Raw genomic sequence first — 19,841 nt, forward strand, 5'->3', positions numbered from 1 at the left:
TCCCTTTGACTGCGGTCCCTTTGACTGCGGTCCCTTTGACTGCGGTCCCTTTGACTGCGGTCCCTTTGACTGCGGTCCCTTTGACTGCGGTCCCTTTGACTGTGGTCCCTTTGACTGTGGTCCCTTTGACTGTGGTCCCTTTGACTGTGGTCCCTTTGACTGTGGTCCCTTTGACTGTGGTCCCTTTGACTGTATTTCCTTTGACTGTGGTCCCTTTTACTGTATTTCCTTTAACTGTATTTCCTTTTACTGTGGTCCCTTTTACTGTGGTCCCTTTTACTGTGGTCCCTTTGACTGTGGTCCTTTGACTGTGGTCCCTTTGACTGTGGTCCCTTTTACTGTATTTCCTTTGACTGTGTTCCCTTTTACTGTGTTCCCTTTTACTGTGTTCCCTTTTACTGTGTTCCCTTTTACTGTGGTCCCTTTCACTGTGGTCCCTTTCACTGTATTTCCTTTGACTGTATTTCCTTTTACTGTGGTCCCTTTTACTGTGTTCCCTTTTACTGTGTTCCCTTTCACTGTGGTCCCTTTTACTGTATTTCCTTTGACTGTGGTCCCTTTTACTGTATTTCCTTTGACTGTATTTCCTTTGACTGTATTTCCTTTTACTGTGGTCCCTTTTACTGTGTTCCCTTTTACTGTGTTCCCTTTCACTGTGGTCCCTTTTACTGTATTTCCTTTTACTGTGGTCCCTTTGACTGTATTTCCTTTTACTGTGGTCCCTTTTACTGTGGTCCCTTTTACTGTATTTCCTTTGACTGTATTTCCTTTGACTGTGTTCCTTTGACTGTGTTCCCTTTTACTGTGTTCCTTTTACTGTGTTCCCTTTACTGTGTTCCCTTTTACTGTGTTCCCTTTGACTGTGTTCCCTTTGACTGTGTTCCTTTGACTGTGGTCCCTTTGACTGTGGTCCCTTTGACTGTGGTCCCTTTGACTGTATTTCCTTTGACTGTATTTCCTTTTACTGTCTTTCCTTTGACTGCGGTCCCTTTGACTGCGGTCCCTTTGACTGCGGTCCCTTTTACTGTGGTCCCTTTTACTGTGGTCCCTTTTACTGTGTTCCCTTTGACTGTGTTCCCTTTGACTGTGTTCCCTTTTACTGTGGTCCCTTTGACTGTGGTCCCTTTGACTGTGGTCCCTTTGACTGTGGTCCCTTTGACTGTGGTCCCTTTGACTGTGGTCCCTTTGACTGTGGTCCCTTTGACTGTGGTCCCTTTGACTGTGGTCCCTTTGACTGTGGTCCCTTTGACTGTGGTCCCTTTGACTGTGTTCCTTTTACTGTGGTCCCTTTTACTGTGTTCCCTTTTACTGTGTTCCCTTTTACTGTGGTCCCTTTTACTGTGGTCCCTTTTACTGTGGTCCTTTTACTGTGGTCCCTTTTACTGTGGTCCCTTTGACTGTGTTCCCTTTGACTGTAGGTCCTTTGACTGTGGTCCCTTTGACTGTGGTCCCTTTGACTGTGGTCCCTTTGACTGTGGTCCCTTTGACTGTGGTCCCTTTGACTGTGGTCCCTTTGACTGTGGTCCCTTTGACTGTGGTCCTTTGACTGTGGTCCCTTTGACTGTGGTCCCTTTGGTCCCTTTGACTGTGGTCCCTTTGACTGTGGTCCCTTTGACTGTGGTCCCTTTGACTGTGGTCCCTTTGACTGTGGTCCCTTTGACTGTGGTCCCTTTTACTGTGGTCCTTTGACTGTGGTCCCTTTGACTGTGGTCCCTTTGACTGTATTTCCTTTGACTGTGGTCCCTTTTACTGTGGTCCCTTTTACTGTGGTCCCTTTTACTGTGGTCCCTTTTACTGTGGTCCCTTTTACTGTGGTCCCTTTTACTGTGGTCCCTTTTACTGTGGTCCCTTTTACTGTGGTCCCTTTTACTGTGGTCCCTTTTACTGTGGTCCCTTTTACTGTGGTCCCTTTTACTGTGGTCCTTTGACTGTGGTCCCTTTGACTGTGGTCCCTTTGACTGTATTTCCTTTTACTGTATTTCCTTTTACTGTATTTCCTTTTACTGTGGTCCCTTTTACTGTGGTCCCTTTTACTGTGGTCCCTTTTACTGTGGTCCCTTTTACTGTGGTCCCTTTTACTGTGGTCCCTTTTACTGTGGTCCCTTTTACTGTGGTCCCTTTTACTGTGGTCCCTTTTACTGTGGTCCCTTTTACTGTAGTTCCTTTTACTGTGGTCCTTTTACTGTGGTCCCTTTTACTGTATTTCCTTTGACTGTATTTCCTTTTACTGTGGTCCCTTTTACTGTGGTCCCTTTTACTGTGTTCCCTTTGACTGTATTTCCTTTGACTGTATTTCCTTTGACTGTGGTCCCTTTTACTGTATTTCCTTTGACTGTGGTCCCTTTACTGTATTTCCTTTGACTGTGGTCCCTTTGACTGTATTTCCTTTGACTGTATTTCCTTTGACTGTATTTCCTTTTACTGTGGTCCCTTTCACTGTATTTCCTTTGACTGTATTTCCTTTGACTGTATTTCCTTTTACTGTGGTCCCTTTTACTGTGGTCCCTTTTACTGTGTTCCCTTTCACTGTGGTCCCTTTCACTGTGTTCCCTTTCACTGTGGTCCCTTTGACTGTGGTCCCTTTTACTGTATTTCCTTTGACTGTATTTCCTTTGACTGTATTTCCTTTGACTGTATTTCCTTTTACTGTGGTCCCTTATACTGTGTTCCCTTTTACTGTGTTCCCTTTCACTGTTGTCCCTTTTACTGTATTTCCTTTTACTGTGGTCCCTTTTACTGTATTTCATTTGACTGTATTTCCTTTGACTGTATTTCCTTTGACTGTGTTCCCTTTACTGTGTTCCCTTTTACTGTGTTCCCTTTACTGTGTTCCCTTTTACTGTGTTCCCTTTCACTGTGGTCCCTTTGACTGTATTTCCTTTGACTGTATTTCCTTTTACTGTGGTCCCTTTTACTGTGTTCCTTTCACTGTGGTCCCTTTTACTGTATTTCCTTTTACTGTGGTCCCTTTGACTGTATTTCCTTTTACTGTGGTCCCTTTTACTGTATTTCCTTTGACTGTATTTCCTTTGACTGTGTTCCCTTTACTGTGTTCCATTTTACTGTGTTCCCTTTTACTGTGTTCCATTTTACTGTGTTCCTTTGACTGTGTTCCCTTTGACTGTGTTCCTTTGACTGTGTTCCCTTGACTGTGGTCCCTTTGACTGTGGTCCCTTTGACTGTGGTCCTTTGACTGTGGTCCCTTTGACTGTGGTCCCTTTGACTGTGGTCCCTTTGACTGTGGTCCCTTTGACTGTGTTCCCTTTGACTGTATTTCCTTTGACTGTGGTCCCTTTGACTGTATTTCCTTTGACTGTGGTCCTTTGACTGTGGTCCTTTGACTGTGGTCCCTTTGACTGTATTTCCTTTGACTGTGGTCCCTTTTACTGTGGTCCCTTTTACTGTGGTCCCTTTTACTGTGGTCCCTTTTACTGTGGTCCCTTTTACTGTGGTCCCTTTACTGTGGTCCCTTTTACTGTGGTCCCTTTTACTGTGGTCCCTTTTACTGTGGTCCCTTTTACTGTGGTCCCTTTACTGTGGTCCCTTTTACTGTGGTCCTTTGACTGTGGTCCCTTTGACTGTGGTCCCTTTGACTGTATTTCCTTTGACTGTATTTCCTTTGACTGTATTTCCTTTGACTGTGGTCCCTTTACTGTGGTCCCTTTTACTGTGGTCCCTTTTACTGTGGTCCCTTTTACTGTGGTCCCTTTTACTGTGTTCCCTTTTACTGTGGTCCCTTTTACTGTGGTCCCTTTTACTGTGGTCCCTTTTACTGTGGTCCCTTTTACTGTGGTCCCTTTTACTGTGGTCCCTTTTACTGTGGTCCCTTTTGCTGTGGTCCCTTTGACTGTATTTCCTTTGACTGTATTTCCTTTTACTGTGGTCCCTTTTACTGTGTTCCCTTTTACTGTGTTCCCTTTGACTGTGTTCCCTTTGACTGTGTTCCCTTTGACTGTGGTCCCTTTGACTGTGGTCCTTTTACTGTATTTCCTTTGACTGTATTTCCTTTGACTGTATTTCCTTTGACTGTATTTCCTTTGACTGTATTCCTTTTACTGTGGTCCCTTTCACTGTGGTCCCTTTCACTGTATTTCCTTTTACTGTATTTCCTTTTACTGTGGTCCCTTTTACTGTGGTCCCTTTTACTGTGTTCCCTTTACTGTATTTCCTTTGACTGTATTTCCTTTGACTGTATTTCCTTTGACTGTATTTCCTTTGACTGTATTTCCTTTGACTGTATTTCCTTTGACTGTATTTCCTTTGACTGTATTTCCTTTGACTGTATTTCCTTTTACTGTGGTCCCTTTTACTGTATTTCCTTTTACTGTGTTCCCTTTGACTGTGTTCCCTTTTACTGTATTTCCTTTTACTGTGGTCCCTTTTACTGTATTTCATTTGACTGTATTTCCTTTGACTGTATTTCCTTTGACTGTGTTCCTTTACTGTGTTCCCTTTTACTGTGTTCCCTTTTACTGTGTTCCCTTTTACTGTGTTCCCTTTCACTGTGGTCCCTTTCACTGTATTTCCTTTGACTGTATTTCCTTTTACTGTGGTCCCTTTTACTGTATTTCCTTTTACTGTGGTCCCTTTTACTGTATTTCATTTGACTGTATTTCATTTGACTGTATTTCCTTTTACTGTGGTCCCTTTTACTGTATTTCCTTTGACTGTATTTCCTTTGACTGTGTTCCCTTTTACTGTGTTCCCTTTTACTGTGTTCCCTTTTACTGTGGTCCCTTTGACTGTGGTCCCTTTGACTGTGGTCCCTTTGACTGTGGTCCCTTTGACTGTGGTCCCTTTGACTGTGGTCCCTTTGACTGTGGTCCCTTTGACTGTGGTCCCTTTGACTGTGGTCCCTTTGACTGTGGTCCCTTTGACTGTGGTCCCTTTGACTGTGGTCCCTTTGACTGTGTTCCTTTGACTGTATTTCCTTTGACTGTGGTCCCTTTGACTGTATTTCCTTTGACTGTGGTCCCTTTTACTGTGGTCCCTTTACTGTGGTCCCTTTTACTGTGGTCCCTTTTACTGTGGTCCCTTTTACTGTGGTCCCTTTTACTGTGGTCCTTTTACTGTGGTCCCTTTACTGTGGTCCTTTGACTGTGGTCCCTTTGACTGTGGTCCCTTTGACTGTATTTCCTTTGACTGTATTTCCTTTTGACTGTATTTCCTTTGACTGTATTTCCTTTGACTGTGGTCCCTTTGACTGTGGTCCCTTTTACTGTGGTCCCTTTACTGTGGTCCCTTTTACTGTGGTCCCTTTTACTGTGGTCCCTTTACTGTGGTCCCTTTTACTGTGTTCCCTTTACTGTGTTCCCTTTACTGTGTTCCCTTTCACTGTGGTCCCTTTCACTGTATTTCCTTTGACTGTATTTCCTTTTACTGTGGTCCCTTTTACTGTGTTCCCTTTTACTGTGTTCCCTTTCACTGTGGTCCCTTTTACTGTATTTCCTTTGACTGTGGTCCCTTTTACTGTATTTCCTTTGACTGTATTTCCTTTGACTGTATTTCCTTTTACTGTGGTCCCTTTTACTGTGTTCCCTTTTACTGTGTTCCCTTTCACTGTGGTCCCTTTTACTGTATTTCCTTTTACTGTGGTCCCTTTTACTGTATTTCATTTGACTGTATTTCCTTTTACTGTGGTCCCTTTTACTGTATTTCCTTTTACTGTATTTCCTTTGACTGTATTTCCTTTGACTGTATTTCCTTTGACTGTATTTCCTTTGACTGTGTTTCCTTTTACTGTGTTTCCTTTTACTGTGTTTCCTTTGACTGTGGTCCCTTTTACTGTGGTCCCTTTTACTGTGTTCCCTTTTACTGTGGTCCCTTTCACTGTGTTCCCTTTCACTGTGGTCCCTTTGACTGTGGTCCCTTTTACTGTATTTCCTTTGACTGTATTTCCTTTGACTGTATTTCCTTTGACTGTATTTCCTTTTACTGTGGTCCCTTATACTGTGTTCCCTTTTACTGTGTTCCCTTTCACTGTTGTCCCTTTTACTGTATTTCCTTTTACTGTGGTCCCTTTTACTGTATTTCATTTGACTGTATTTCCTTTTACTGTGGTCCCTTTTACTGTATTTCCTTTTACTGTATTTCCTTTGACTGTATTTCCTTTGACTGTATTCCCTTTGACTGTGGTCCCTTTTACTGTGTTCCCTTTCACTGTGGTCCCTTTTACTGTGTTCCCTTTGACTGTGTTCCCTTTTACTGTGTTCCCTTTCACTGTGGTCCCTTTCACTGTATTTCCTTTGACTGTATTTCCTTTTACTGTGGTCCCTTTGACTGTGGTCCCTTTTACTGTGTTCCCTTTCACTGTGGTCCCTTTTACTGTATTTCATTTGACTGTATTTCCTTTTACTGTGGTCCCTTTCACTGTGGTCCCTTTTACTGTATTTCCTTTGACTGTATTTCCTTTTACTGTGGTCCCTTTGACTGTGGTCCCTTTTACTGTGTTCCCTTTTACTGTGTTCCCTTTTACTGTGTTCCCTTTCACTGTGGTCCCTTTCACTGTATTTCCTTTGACTGTATTTCCTTTTACTGTGGTCCCTTTTACTGTGTTCCCTTTCACTGTGGTCCCTTTTACTGTGTTCCCTTTGACTGTGGTCCCTTTTACTGTATTTCCTTTGACTGTGGTCCCTTTTACTGTCTTTCCTTTGACTGTGGTCCCTTTTACTGTATTTCCTTTGACTGTGGTCCCTTTTACTGTATTTCCTTTGACTGTGGTCCCTTTTACTGTGGTCCCTTTTACTGTGGTCCCTTTGACTGTGGTCCCTTTTACTGTGGTCCCTTTTACTGTGGTCCCTTTGACTGTGGTCCCTTTGACTGTGGTCCCTTTGACTGTATTTCCTTTGACTGTATTTCCTTTGACTGTATTTCCTTTGACTGTATTTCCTTTGACTGTATTTCTTTGACTGTGGTCCCTTTGACTGTGGTCCTTTGACTGTGGTCCCTTTACTGTGGTCCCTTTTACGGTGGTCCCTTTTACGGTGGTCCCTTTTACGGTGGTCCCTTTGACTGTGGTCCCTTTTACGGTGGTCCCTTTGACTGTGGTCCTTTGACTGTGGTCCTTTGACTGTGGTCCCTTTGACTGTGGTCCCTTTGACTGTGGTCCCTTTGACTGTGGTCCCTTTGACTGTGGTCCTTTGACTGTGGTCCCTTTGACTGTGGTCCCTTTGACTGTGGTCCCTTTGACTGTGGTCCCTTTGACTGTGGTCCTTTGACTGTGGTCCTTTGACTGTGGTCCCTTTGACTGTGTTCCCTTTACTGTGTTCCCTTTGACTGTGTTCCCTTTGACTGTGGTCCCTTTGACTGTGGTCCCTTTCACTGTGGTCCCTTTCACTGTATTTCCTTTGACTGTATTTCCTTTGACTGTGGTCCCTTTTACTGTGGTCCCTTTTACTGTGGTCCCTTTCACTGTGGTCCCTTTCACTGTGTTCCCTTTCACTGTGTTCCCTTTTACTGTGTTTCCTTTGACTGTGGTCCCTTTTACTGTATTTCCTTTGACTGTATTTCCTTTGACTGTATTCCCTTTTACTGTGGTCCCTTTTACTGTGTTCCCTTTCACTGTGGTCCCTTTTACTGTATTTCCTTTTACTGTGGTCCCTTTTACTGTGGTCCCTTTTACTGTGTTCCCTTTTACTGTGGTCCCTTTTACTGTATTTCCTTTTACTGTATTTCCTTTGACTGTATTTCCTTTGACTGTAGTTCCTTTGACTGTAGTTCCTTTGACTGTGTTCCCTTTGACTGTGTTCCCTTTGACTGTGTTCCCTTTGACTGTTCCCTTTTACTGTGTTCCCTTTTACTGTGTTCCTTTTACTGTGGTCCCTTTCACTGTGGTCCCTTTGACTGTATTTCCTTTGACTGTATTTCCTTTGACTGTATTTCCTTTGACTGTATTTCCTTTGACTGTATTTCCTTTTACTGTATTTCCTTTGACTGTATTTCCTTTGACTGTGTTCCCTTTGACTGTGTTCCCTTTGACTGTGTTCCCTTTGACTGTGTTCCCTTTGACTGTGTTCCCTTTGACTGTGTTCCCTTTGACTGTGTTCCTTTGACTGTGTTCCCTTTGACTGTGTTCCCTTTTACTGTATTTCCTTTGACTGTATTTCCTTTTACTGTATTTCCTTTGACTGTATTTCCTTTGACTGTATTTCCTTTTACTGTGTTTCCTTTGACTGTATTTCCTTTGACTGTGGTCCTTTTACTGTGGTCCCTTTTACTGTGTTCCCTTTTACTGTGTTCCCTTTTACTGTGTTCCCTTTTACTGTGTTCCCTTTGACTGTGTTCCCTTTCACTGTGGTCCCTTTCACTGTATTTCCTTTGACTGTATTTCCTTTTACTGTGGTCCCTTTTACTGTGGTCCCTTTTACTGTGGTCCCTTTTACTGTGTTCCCTTTCACTGTGGTCCCTTTCACTGTGTTCCCTTTCACTGTGGTCCCTTTGACTGTGGTCCCTTTTACTGTATTTCCTTTGACTGTGGTCCCTTTTACTGTATTTCCTTTGACTGTGGTCCCTTTTACTGTGGTCCCTTTGACTGTGGTCCCTTTGACTGTGGTCCCTTTGACTGTGGTCCCTTTGACTGTGGTCCCTTTGACTGTATTTCCTTTGACTGTGGTCCCTTTGACTGTGGTCCCTTTGACTGTGGTCCCTTTGACTGTGGTCCCTTTGACTGTATTTCCTTTGACTGTATTTCCTTTGACTGTATTTCCTTTGACTGTATTTCCTTTGACTGTGGTCCCTTTTACTGTGGTCCCTTTTACTGTGGTCCCTTTTACTGTGTTCCCTTTCACTGTGGTCCCTTTCACTGTATTTCCTTTGACTGTATTTCCTTTTACTGTGGTCCCTTTTACTGTATTTCCTTTGACTGTATTTCCTTTACTGTATTTCCTTTGACTGTGGTCCCTTTTACTGTGTTCCTTTTACTGTGTTCCTTTACTGTGGTCCCTTTTACTGTGGTCCCTTTTACTGTGGTCCTTTCACTGTGGTCCCTTTCACTGTATTTCCTTTGACTGTATTTCCTTTGACTGTGGTCCCTTTTACTGTGTTCCCTTTCACTGTGGTCCCTTTTACTGTGTTTCCTTTTACTGTGGTCCTTTTACTGTATTTCATTTGACTGTATTTCCTTTTACTGTGGTCCCTTTTACTGTGTTTCCTTTTACTGTGGTCCCTTTTACTGTATTTCATTTGACTGTATTTCCTTTTACTGTGGTCCCTTTTACTGTATTTCCTTTGACTGTATTTCCTTTGACTGTGTTCCCTTTACTGTGTTCCCTTTACTGTGTTCCCTTTACTGTGGTCCCTTTGACGGTGGTCCTTTGACGGTGGTCCTTTGACGGTGGTCCCTTTGACTGTGGTCCCTTTGACTGTGGTCCTTTGACTGTGGTCCCTTTGACTGTGGTCCTTTGACTGTGGTCCCTTTGACTGTGGTCCCTTTGACTGTGGTCCCTTTGACTGTGGTCCCTTTGACTGTGGTCCCTTTGACTGTGGTCCTTTGACCGTGGTCCCTTTGACTGTGGTCCCTTTGACTGTGGTCCCTTTGACTGTGGTCCCTTTGACTGTGGTCCTTTGACTGTGGTCCTTTGACTGTGGTCCCTTTGACTGTGGTCCCTTTGACTGTGGTCCTTTGACTGTGGTCCTTTGACTGTGGTCCCTTTGACTGTGGTCCCTTTGACTGTGTTCCCTTTGACCGTGTTCCCTTTGACCGTGTTCCCTTTGACCGTGTTCCCTTTGACCGTGTTCCCTTTGACCGTGTTCCCTTTGACCGTGTTCCCTTTGACCGTGTTCCCTTTGACCGTGTTCCCTTTGACCGTGTTCCCTTTGACCGTGTTCCCTTTGACCGTGTTCCCTTTGACCGTGGTCCCTTTGACCGTGGTCCCTTTGACCGTGGTCCCTTTGACTGTGGTCCCTTTGACTGTGGTCCCTTTTACTGTAATTCCCTTCCAGCTCTCTGATTTAAAGTGAGTGAGACTAGTGCTGGGATACTTACTGTATGTTGTGTCAATGGAGTACTAAATTGTTTTTGTTTCAATCATAGATTTTCTCTCAAGAGTACATCAACTTGCTGCTATCAATGTATTTCTTTGTCCTGGGGATTTTGGCACTGTCTCACACAATGAGGTGAGAGCTTTTGCTTCATCATTTTATTAGGTTCTCCTTTCACTTTATGACATTGGCTATAGCCTGAAAGTCTCAACATAATTTGTGCCTCCCCATCTGTCCATTAGTCCTTTCATGAACAGGATCTTCCCTGCCAACATCCCCATCAAGCAGTACCAGCTGCTCTTCACTCAGGGCTCGGGAGAGGCCAAAGAAGGTGAAGGGGAAACGGAATGAGCGCTAGAAGCAGTCATATGGTTAATGCACTGTAAAAGCACATGTTTTAATATGTCACTGATTACCCTTCCCCTCCAACAGAGATGGTCAACTATGAGTTTGACACCAAGGACATGATCTGCCTGGTCATCAGCACTGTGGTTGGGGTCTGGTACATCCTCAAGAAGGTTAGTTAAAATGACAGTATATTAAGGTTGTGTGTGTGTGTGTTTTTAGCCTTTTTGAGGGTAATGGTGTAATTCTGTAGTTAGTCCTATAAAATTCCCTCCAGTTTAATACTCTTGTGGTTGTGTTCTTCTGAGTTTGTCTTAGCATATTATTTCTATATGCAATTTAGCAAACTATTGTATCCAGAGAGACCTAGTCATGTGTGCGTACATTTTACATATGGTTCCTAGTCTTCTGTGTGTGGCTGTTGTGTATGTTCTTCTTTGAACGTGTTCTTTGGTTCTCCTTTGAACGTGTTCTTTGGTTCTCCTTTGAACGTGTTCTTTGGTTCTCCTTTGAACGTGTTCTTTGGTTCTCCTTTGAACGTGTTCTTTGGTTCTCCTTTGAACGTGTTCTTTGGTTCTCCTTTGAACGTGTTCTTTGGTTCTCCTTTGAACGTGTTCTTTGGTTCTCCTTTGAACGTGTTCTTTGGTTCTCCTTTGAACGTGTTCTTTGGTTCTCCTTTGAACGTGTTCTTTGGTTCTTCTTTGAACGTGTTCTTTGGTTCTTCTTTGAACGTGTTCTTTGGTTCTCCTTTGAACGTGTTCTTTGGTTCTCCTTTGAACGTGTTCTTTGGTTCTTCTTTGAACGTGTTCTTTGGTTCTCCTTTGAACGTGTTCTTTGGTTCTTCTTTGAACGTGTTCTTTGGTTCTCCTTTGAACGTGTTCTTTGGTTCTCCTTTGAACGTGTTCTTTGGTTCTCCTTTGAACGTGTTCTTTGGTTCTCCTTTGAACGTGTTCTTTGGTTCTCCTTTGAACGTGTTCTTTGGTTCTCCTTTGAACGTGTTCTTTGGTTCTCCTTTGAACGTGTTCTTTGGTTCTCCTTTGAACGTGTTCTTTGGTTCTCCTTTGAACGTGTTCTTTGTGGTTCTCCTTTGAACGTGTTCTTTGGTTCTCCTTTGAACGTGTTCTTTGGTTCTCCTTTGAACGTGTTCTTTGGTTCTCCTTTGAACGTGTTCTTTGTGGTTCTCCTTTGAACGTGTTCTTTGTGGTTCTCCTTTGAACGTGTTCTTTGTGGTTCTCCTTTGAACGTGTTCTTTGTGGTTCTCCTTTGAACGTGTTCTCCTTTGAACGTGTTCTCCTTTGAACGGTTCTCCTTTGAACGTGTTCTCCTTTGAACGTGTTCTTTGGTCTTTGAACGTGTTCTTTGGTCCTTTGAACGTGTTCTTTGGTCCTTTGAACGTGTTCTTTGGTCCTTTGAACGTGTTCTTTGGTCCTTTGAACGTGTTCTTTGGTCCTTTGAACGTGTTCTTTGGTCCTTTGAACGTGTTCTTTGGTTCTCCTTTGAACGTGTTCTTTGGTTCTCCTTTGAAGGTGTTCTTTGGTTCTCCTTTGAAGGTGTTCTTTGGTTCTCCTTTGAAGGTGTTCTTTGTTCTCCTTTGAAGGTGTTATTTGGTTCTCCTTTGAACGTGTTCTTTGGTTCTCCTTTGAAGGTGTTCTTTGGTTCTCCTTTGAACGTGTTCTTTGGTTCTCCTTTGAACGTGTTCTCCTTTGAACGTGTTCTCCTTTGAACGTGTTCTTTGATTCTTCTTTGAACGTGTTCTTTGGTTCTTTGAACGTGTTCTTTGGTTCTTTGAACGTGTTCTTTGGTTCTTTGAACGTGTTCTTTGAACGTGTTCTCCTTTGGTTCTCCTTTGAACGTGTTCTCCTTTGAACGTGTTCTCCTTTGAACGTGTTCTCCTTTGAACGTGTTCTCCTTTGAACGTGTTCTCCTTTGAACGTGTTCTCCTTTGGTTCTCCTTTGAACGTGTTCTTTGGTTCTTTGAACGTGTTCTTTGGTTCTTTGAACGTGTTCTTTGGTTCTTTGGTTCTTCTTTGAACGTGTTCTTCTTTGAACGTGTTCTTCTTTCGTGTTCTTCTTTGAACGTGTTCTTCTTTGAACGTGTTCTTCTTTGAACGTGTTCTTTGGTCCTTTGAACGTGTTCTTTGGTCCTTTGAACGTGTTCTTTGGTCCTTTGAGCGTGTTCTTTGGTCCTCCTTTGAACGTGTTCTTTGGTCCTCCTTTGAACGTGTTCTTTGGTCCTCCTTTGAACGTGTTCTTTGGTCCTCCTTTGAACGTGTTCTTCTTTGAACGTGTTCTTCTTTGAACGTGTTCTTCTTTGAACGTGTTCTTCTTTGAACGTGTTCTTCTTTGAACGTGTTCTTCTTTGAACGTGTTCTTTGGTCCTTTGAACGTGTTCTTTGGTCCTTTGAACGTGTTCTTTGGTCCTTTGAACGTGTTCTTTGGTCCTTTGAACGTGTTCTTTGGTTCTTCTTTGAACGTGTTCTTTGGTTCTTCTTTGAACGTGTTCTTTGAACGTGTTCTTTGGTTCTTCTTTGAACGTGTTCTTCTTTGAACGTGTTCTTTGGTCCTTTGAACGTGTTCTTCTTTGAACGTGTTCTTTGGTCCTTTGAACGTGTTCTTTGGTTCTTCTTTGAACGTGTTCTTCTTTGAACGTGTTCTCCTTTGAAGTGTTCTTTGGTCCTTTGAACGTGTTCTTTGGTCCTTTGAACGTGTTCTTTGGTTCTTCTTTGAACGTGTTCTTTGGTTCTTCTTTGAACGTGTTCTTTGAACGTGTTCTTTGGTTCTTCTTTGAACGTGTTCTTTGGTTCTTCTTTGAACGTGTTCTTTGGTTCTTCTTTGAACGTGTTCTTTGGTTCTTTCTCTTTGGTTCTTTGAACGTGTTCTTTGAACGTGTTCTTTGGTTCTTCTTTGAACGTGTTCTTTGGTTCTTCTTTGAACGTGTTCTTTGGTTCTCCTTTGAACGTGTTCTTTGGTTCTCCTTTGAACGTGTTCTTTGGTTCTCCTTTGAACGTGTTCTTTGGTTCTCCTTTGAACGTGTTCTCCTTTGAACGTGTTCTTTGGTTCTTTCGTGTTCTTTGAACGTGTTCTTTGGTTCTTTGAACGTGTTCTTTGGTTCTTTGAACGTGTTCTTTGGTCCTTTGAACGTGTTCTTTGGTTCTCCTCTGAACGTGTTCTTTGGTTCTCCTCTGAACGTGTTCTTTGGTTCTCCTTTGAACGTGTTCTTTGGTTCTCCTTTGAACGTGTTCTCCTTTGAACGTGTTCTTTGGTTCTCCTCTGAACGTGTTCTTTGGTTTTTCTTTGAACGTGTTCTTTGGTTCTTCTTTGAACGTGTTCTTTGGTTCTTCTTTGAACGTGTTCTTTGGTTCTTCTTTGAACGTGTTCTTTGGTTCTTCTTTGAACGTGTTCTTTGAACGTGTTCTTTGGTTCTTTGAACGTGTTCTTTGAACATGTTCTTTGGTTCTTCTTTGAACGTGTTCTTTGGTTCTTCTTTGAACGTGTTCTTTGGTTCTCCTTTGAACGTTCTTTGGTTCTCCTTTGTGTTCTCCTTTGAACGTGTTCTTTGGTTCTTTGAACGTGTTCTTTGGTTCTTTGAACGTGTTCTTTGGTTCTTTGAACGTGTTCTTTGGTCCTTTGAACGTGTTCTTTGGTTCTCCTTGAACGTGTTCTTTGGTTCTCCTCTGAACGTGTTCTTTGGTTCTCCTCTGAACGTGTTCTTTGGTTCTCCTTTGAACGTGTTCTCCTTTGAACGTGTTCTTTGGTTCTCCTCTGAACGTGTTCTTTGGTTCTCCTTGAACGTGTTCTTTGGTTCTCCTCTGAACGTGTTCTTTGGTTCTCCTTTGAACGTGTTCTTTGGTTCTCCTTTGAACGTGTTCTTTGGTTCTCCTTTGAACGTGTTCTTTGGTTCTTTGAACGTGTTTGGTCCTTTGAACGTGTTTGGTTCTTTGAACGTGTTTGGTCTCCTTTGAACGTGTTCTTTGGTTCTCCTCTGAACGTGTTCTTTGGTTCTCCTTTGAACGTGTTCTTTGGTTCTCCTTTGAACGTGTTCTCCTTTGAACGTGTTCTTTGGTTCTCCTCTGAACGTGTTCTTTGGTTCTCCTTTGAACGTGTTCTTTGGTTCTCCTTTGAACGTGTTCTTTGGTTCTCCTTTGAACGTGTTCTTTGGTTCTCCTTTGAACGTGTTCTTTGGTTCTCCTTTGAACGTGTTCTTTGGTTCTCCTTTGAACGTGTTCTTTGGTTCTCCTTTGAACGTGTTCTTTGGTTCTCCTTTGAACGTGTTCTTTGGTTCTCCTTTGAACGTGTTCTTTGGTTCTCCTTTGAACGTGTTCTTTGGTTCTCCTTTGAACGTGTTCTTTGGTTCTCCTTTGAACGTGTTCTTTGGTTCTCCTTTGAACGTGTTCTTTGGTTCTCCTTTGAACGTGTTCTTTGGTTCTCCTTTGAACGTGTTCTTTGGTTCTCCTTTGAAGTGTTCTTTGGTTCTCCTCTGAACGTGTTCTTTGGTTCTCCTCTGAACGTGTTCTTTGAACGTGTTCTTTGGTTCTCCTTGAACGTGTTCTTTGGTTCTCCTTGAACGTGTTCTTTGGTTCTCCTTTGAAGGTGTTCTTTGGTTCTCCTTGAACGTGTTCTTTGGTTCTCCTCTGAACGTGTTCTTTGGTTCTCCTTTGAACGTGTTCTTTGGTTCTCCTTTGAACGTGTTCTTTGGTTGAACGTGTTTGGTCCTTTGAAGGTGTTCTTTGGTTCGTGTTTCCTTTGAAGGTGTTCTTTGGTTCTCCTTTGAACGTGTTCTTTGGTTCTCCTTTGAAGGTGTTCTTTGGTTCTCCTTTGAAGGTGTTCTTTGTTTCTTTGGTTCTCCTTTGAACGTGTTCTTTGGTTCTCCTTTGAAGGTGTTCTTTGGTTCTCTTTGAAGGTGTTCTTTGGTTCTCCTTTGAAGGTGTTCTTTGGTTCTCCTTTGAAGGTGTTCTTTGGTTCTCCTTTGAACGTGTTCTTTGGTTCTCCTTTGAACGTGTTCTCCTTTGAACGTGTTCTCCTTTGAACGTGTTCTCCTTTGAACGTGTTCTTTGGTTCTTTGAACGTGTTCTTTGGTTCTTTGAACGTGTTCTTTGGTTCTTTGAACGTGTTCTTCTTTCTCTTCTTTGAACGTGTTCTTTGGTCCTTTGAACGTGTTCTTTGGTCCTTTGTGTTCTCCTTTGAACGTGTTCTTTGGTTCTCCTTTGAACGTGTTCTTTGTGGTTGTCCTTTGAACGTGTTCTTTGTGGTTCTCCTTTGAACGTGTTCTTTGTGGTTCTCCTTTGAACGTGTTCTTTGGTTCTTCCCAGCACTGGATTGCCAACAACCTCTTTGGCCTGGCGTTCGCACTGAATGGGGTGGAGCTTCTGCATCTGAACAACATCAGTACTGGCTGTATCCTGCTGGGGGGGCTGTTTGTGTATGATGTCTTCTGGGTAAGTCTACCACATCACCCCAATACTGTATAAACTACTACTAAGTTTACAGTTTATAGCCCAGCGGGGTTTACTACAAAGCAGGATCAATGAGTTATCCTGCTAATTTGATAAACAACTATTGATGTTCAAGTTCATTAAGAAAGCTGAACTTTGGTATGTGTTTTGGTTGAGTCAATTAGACCATGCCAATTTCAAGTTTATCTTAAATATCTCGATTGCTAGATAGCCATCTACCTTGTTTAAACATTTGGATTACTCATTGATTCTGCTTTGTAGTAAACCTCTCGGGGCCCTGTCAAAGCGTTAAGCTGGGTGTATTGACTCACTTGAATAAATACAACCGTTATCCCTATAGGTATTTGGCACCAATGTCATGGTTACTGTGGCCAAGTCATTCGAGGCACCCATTAAGTGTGAGTAAAGGGATTTTTTTCCCCCTGTTTGTTGTAAAGTCACTGCAGTCAATATTTTATAGACTGTATTTAATGTTTAATTTTAACGAGTGCTATGTAAATCTCTGTTAGCCATACGCTTCACTTTTTTGTTATACTGCCTGTGAAAAGCTGCATCTATCAAACCAAAGGTGTGGACTAAGTGAAATGCTTACGGGCCCTTCCCTGCAAAGCAGAGAGAAGGGAAGTAAAGGGAAAATCTAACGTGTAATAATAGATACGCGATGAGTCACGTTAACTTGGCTGTATATACAGTTGAAGTCAGAAGTTTACATACACCTTATCCAAATACATTTAAACTCAGTTTTACACAATTCCTGACATTTAAGAATGTGAATTGTCAGAATAATAGTAGAGCGAATGATTTATTTCAGCTTTTATTTCATTCATCACATTCCCAGTGGGTCAGAAGTTTACATGCACTCAATTAGTATTTGGTAGCGTTGCCTTTAAATGGTTTAACGTGGGTCAAACGTTTTGGGTAGCCTTCCACAAGCTTCCCGCAATAATTTGGGTGAATTTTGGCCCATTCCTCCTTACTCGTGCACACTTTTCCAGTTCTGCCCACAAATGTTCTACAGGATATAGGTCAGGGCTTTGTGATGGCCACTCTAATACTTTGACTTTGTTGTCCTTAAGCCATTTTGCCACAACTTTGGAAGTATGCTTGTATATTTTGGAAGACCCATTTGTGACCAAGCTTTAACTTCTTGACTGATGTCTTGAGATGTTTCTTCAATATATCCACACACTTTTACTTCCTCATGATGCCATTTATTTTGTGAAGTGCACCAGTCCCTCTTGCAGCAAAGCAGTGTGTGCAGTTGCAAACCGTAGTCTGGCTTTTTTTATGGCGGTTTTGGAACAGTGGCTTCTTCCTTGCTAAGAGGCCTTTCAGGTTATTTCGATATAGGACTTGTTTTACTGTGGATATAGATACTTTTGTACCGGTTTCCTCCAGCATCTTCACAAGGTCCTTTGCTGTTGTTCTGGGATTGATTTGCACTTTTCGCACCAAAGCACGTCCATCTCTAGGAGACGGAACGTATCTCCTTCCTGAGCGGTATGATGGCTGTGTGGTCCCATGGTGTTTATACTTGGGTACTATTGTTTGTACAGATGAACGTGGTACCTTCAGGCATTTGGAAATTGCTCCCAAGGATGAGTCAGACTTGTGGAGGTTTACAATTGTTTTTCTGAGGTCTTGGCTGATTTCTTTTGATTTTCCCATGATGTCAAGCGAAGAGGCACTGAGTTGGAAGATAGGCCTTGAAATACATCCACAGGTACACCTCCAATGGACTCTAATGATGTCAACTAGCCTATCAGAAGCTTCTAAAGCCATGATATCATTTTCTGGAATTTTCCAAGCTGTTTAAAGGCACAGTCAACTGAGTGTATGTAAACTTCTCACCCACTGGAATTGTGATACAGTGAATTATAGGTGAAATAATCTGTCTGTAAACAATTGTTGGAAAAATGACTTGTGTCATGCACAAAGTAGATGTCCTAACCGACGTGCCAAACTATAGTTTAAGAAATCTGTGGAGTGTTTGAAAAACCAAGTTTTAATGACTCCAACATAAGTGTATGTAAACTTCTGTCTTCAAGGGGTACCAGTCCCGAGTTAATGTGCAGGGGTACGAGAATTAAGGTAGATATGTACATATAACTAAGAATAAAGTCACATGGTAAGTGTATAGCAGTGTATAGGATGCTTAAAGTTTGTTCAAAAACAGTCAAATGGTGATAACCAAATGGTATCTGTACTAACTATTTATCAGTCTTATGGCTTGCTGGTAGAAGCTGTTCAGGGTCTTGTTGGTTTTTGGACTTGGTGTTTCAGTGCCGCTGGCCGTGTGGTAGCAAAGAGGAGTCTGACTTGGGTGGTTGGAGTCAAACCATTTTTAGGGCCTTCCTCTGACACCGCCTGGCGTCAAGATCCTGGACTGCAGGGAGCTGGGCCCCAGTGACGTACTGGGCCGTAATGCAATACCCTCTAGCGCCATGCAGTCAAATGCCAAGCGGTTGGCACACCAAGTGGTGATGCAGCCAGTCAAGATGCTTTCGATGGTGCAGCTGCCCATGCCGCATCTTTTCATCCTCCTGAGGGGGAAGAGGAGTTGTTGTGCCCTCTTCACGACTGTGTTGTTTGGATTATGAGATATCCTTCGTGACGTGGACACCGGGAACTTGAAACACTCCATTACAGCCCCATCGATGTGAATGACGCTCGCCCCTCCGTTTCCTGTGGTACACGATCAGCTCCTTTGTCTTGCGAGAGATTGTTGTTCTGGCACCACACTTGCAGGTCTCTGAGCTCCTCCCTGTAGGCTTTCTCATTGTCGGTGATCCGGCCTACCACCGTCGTGTTGTCGGGAAAACTTAATGATGGTGTTGGAGTCGTGTGCGCCACGCTGTCGTGGGTGAACAGGGAGTACAGAATGGGACTGAGCATGCACCCCTGAGGTGTTCCCTGAGTTGAGGGTCAGCTTTGCGGATGTGTTGTTGCCTACCCTGTCAGGAAGTCCAGGATCCAGTTGCAGAGGGAGGTGTTCAGTCCCAGGGTCCTTAGCTTAGTGATGAGCTTGCAGGGTACTATGGTGTTGAATGCTGAGCTGTAGTCAATGAACAGCATTCTCATGTAGGTGTTCCTTTTGTCCAGGTGGGGAAGGGCAGTGTGGAGTGCAATACAAACTGCATTATCTTTGGATCTATTGGGGTAGTATGCAAATTGGATTGGGTCAGGGATAATGATGTTGTGTCATGACCAGTCTTTCAAACCATTTCATGTCTACAAATGTGAGTGCTACGGGGCAATAGTCATTTAGGCAGGTTATCTTGGGCACAGGGACTAGGGTGGTCTGCTTGAATCAACATGTAGTTATTAGACTTGGTCAGGGAGAGGTTGAAAATGTCAGTGAAGTCACTTGTCAGCGGGTGCTTGGAGTTCACGTCTCGGTAATCCGTCTGGCCCTGTTGTCTTGTGAATGTTAACTTATTTAAAGGGCTTACTCAGATCGTCTACAGAGAGCGTGATCACACAGTTGTCCGGAACAGCTGGTGCTCTCATGCATCATTCAGTGTTGCTTCCCTCGAAGCGAGGATAGAAGGCATTTAGCTCATCGAGTAGGCTCACGTCAGTTGGCAGCTCGCAGCTGGTTTTCCTTTTGTAGTCCTTGATAGTTTGCGAGCCGGCCACATGCGAGGCGCGTCCGAGCCAGTGTAGTAGAATTCAATCATAGTCCTGTATTGACGCTTTGCCTGTTTGACGGGTGCAGCAGGATTTCTTAAGTGTCCGGGTTAGTGTCTCACTACTTGAGTGGCAGCTCTACCCTTTAGCACAGTGCTGATGTTGCATGTAATCCATGGCTTCTGGTTGTGATCTGTACGTACGGTCACTGTGGTGATGTCGTCGACAAACTAAAGAAGCCTGTGACTGATGTGGGAACCTCCAGTGCCGTCGGATGAGTCCCAGAACAATATTCTAGTCTGTGTTCTGGGAAATAGTCCTGTAGCTTAGCACAACAGTCCTGTAGCTTAGCATAACAGTCCTGTAGCTTAGCATAACAGTCCTGTAGCTTAGCATAACAGTCCTGTAGCTTAGCATAACAGTCCTGTAGCTTAG

General features: G+C 43.2%; 1 protein-coding gene across 1 annotated transcript in view; it reads left to right on the forward strand.

Annotated features, from left to right (window-relative positions):
• Positions 1–19,841, forward strand: part of LOC118359544 (minor histocompatibility antigen H13) — a 33,589-nt gene that overhangs the window by 3,395 nt on the left and 10,353 nt on the right. Inside the window, exons 3-7 of the mRNA XM_052481694.1 lie at positions 10,031–10,113; positions 10,221–10,309; positions 10,411–10,496; positions 15,633–15,758; positions 16,117–16,174. Of these exons, the coding sequence (XP_052337654.1) occupies positions 10,031–10,113; positions 10,221–10,309; positions 10,411–10,496; positions 15,633–15,758; positions 16,117–16,174 (442 nt within the window). The remainder of the gene's footprint in view (positions 1–10,030; positions 10,114–10,220; positions 10,310–10,410; positions 10,497–15,632; positions 15,759–16,116; positions 16,175–19,841) is intronic.

This window comes from Oncorhynchus keta, chromosome 27 (genome assembly GCF_023373465.1).
Source record: "Oncorhynchus keta strain PuntledgeMale-10-30-2019 chromosome 27, Oket_V2, whole genome shotgun sequence".
NCBI classification, from domain to species: domain Eukaryota; kingdom Metazoa; phylum Chordata; class Actinopteri; order Salmoniformes; family Salmonidae; genus Oncorhynchus; species Oncorhynchus keta.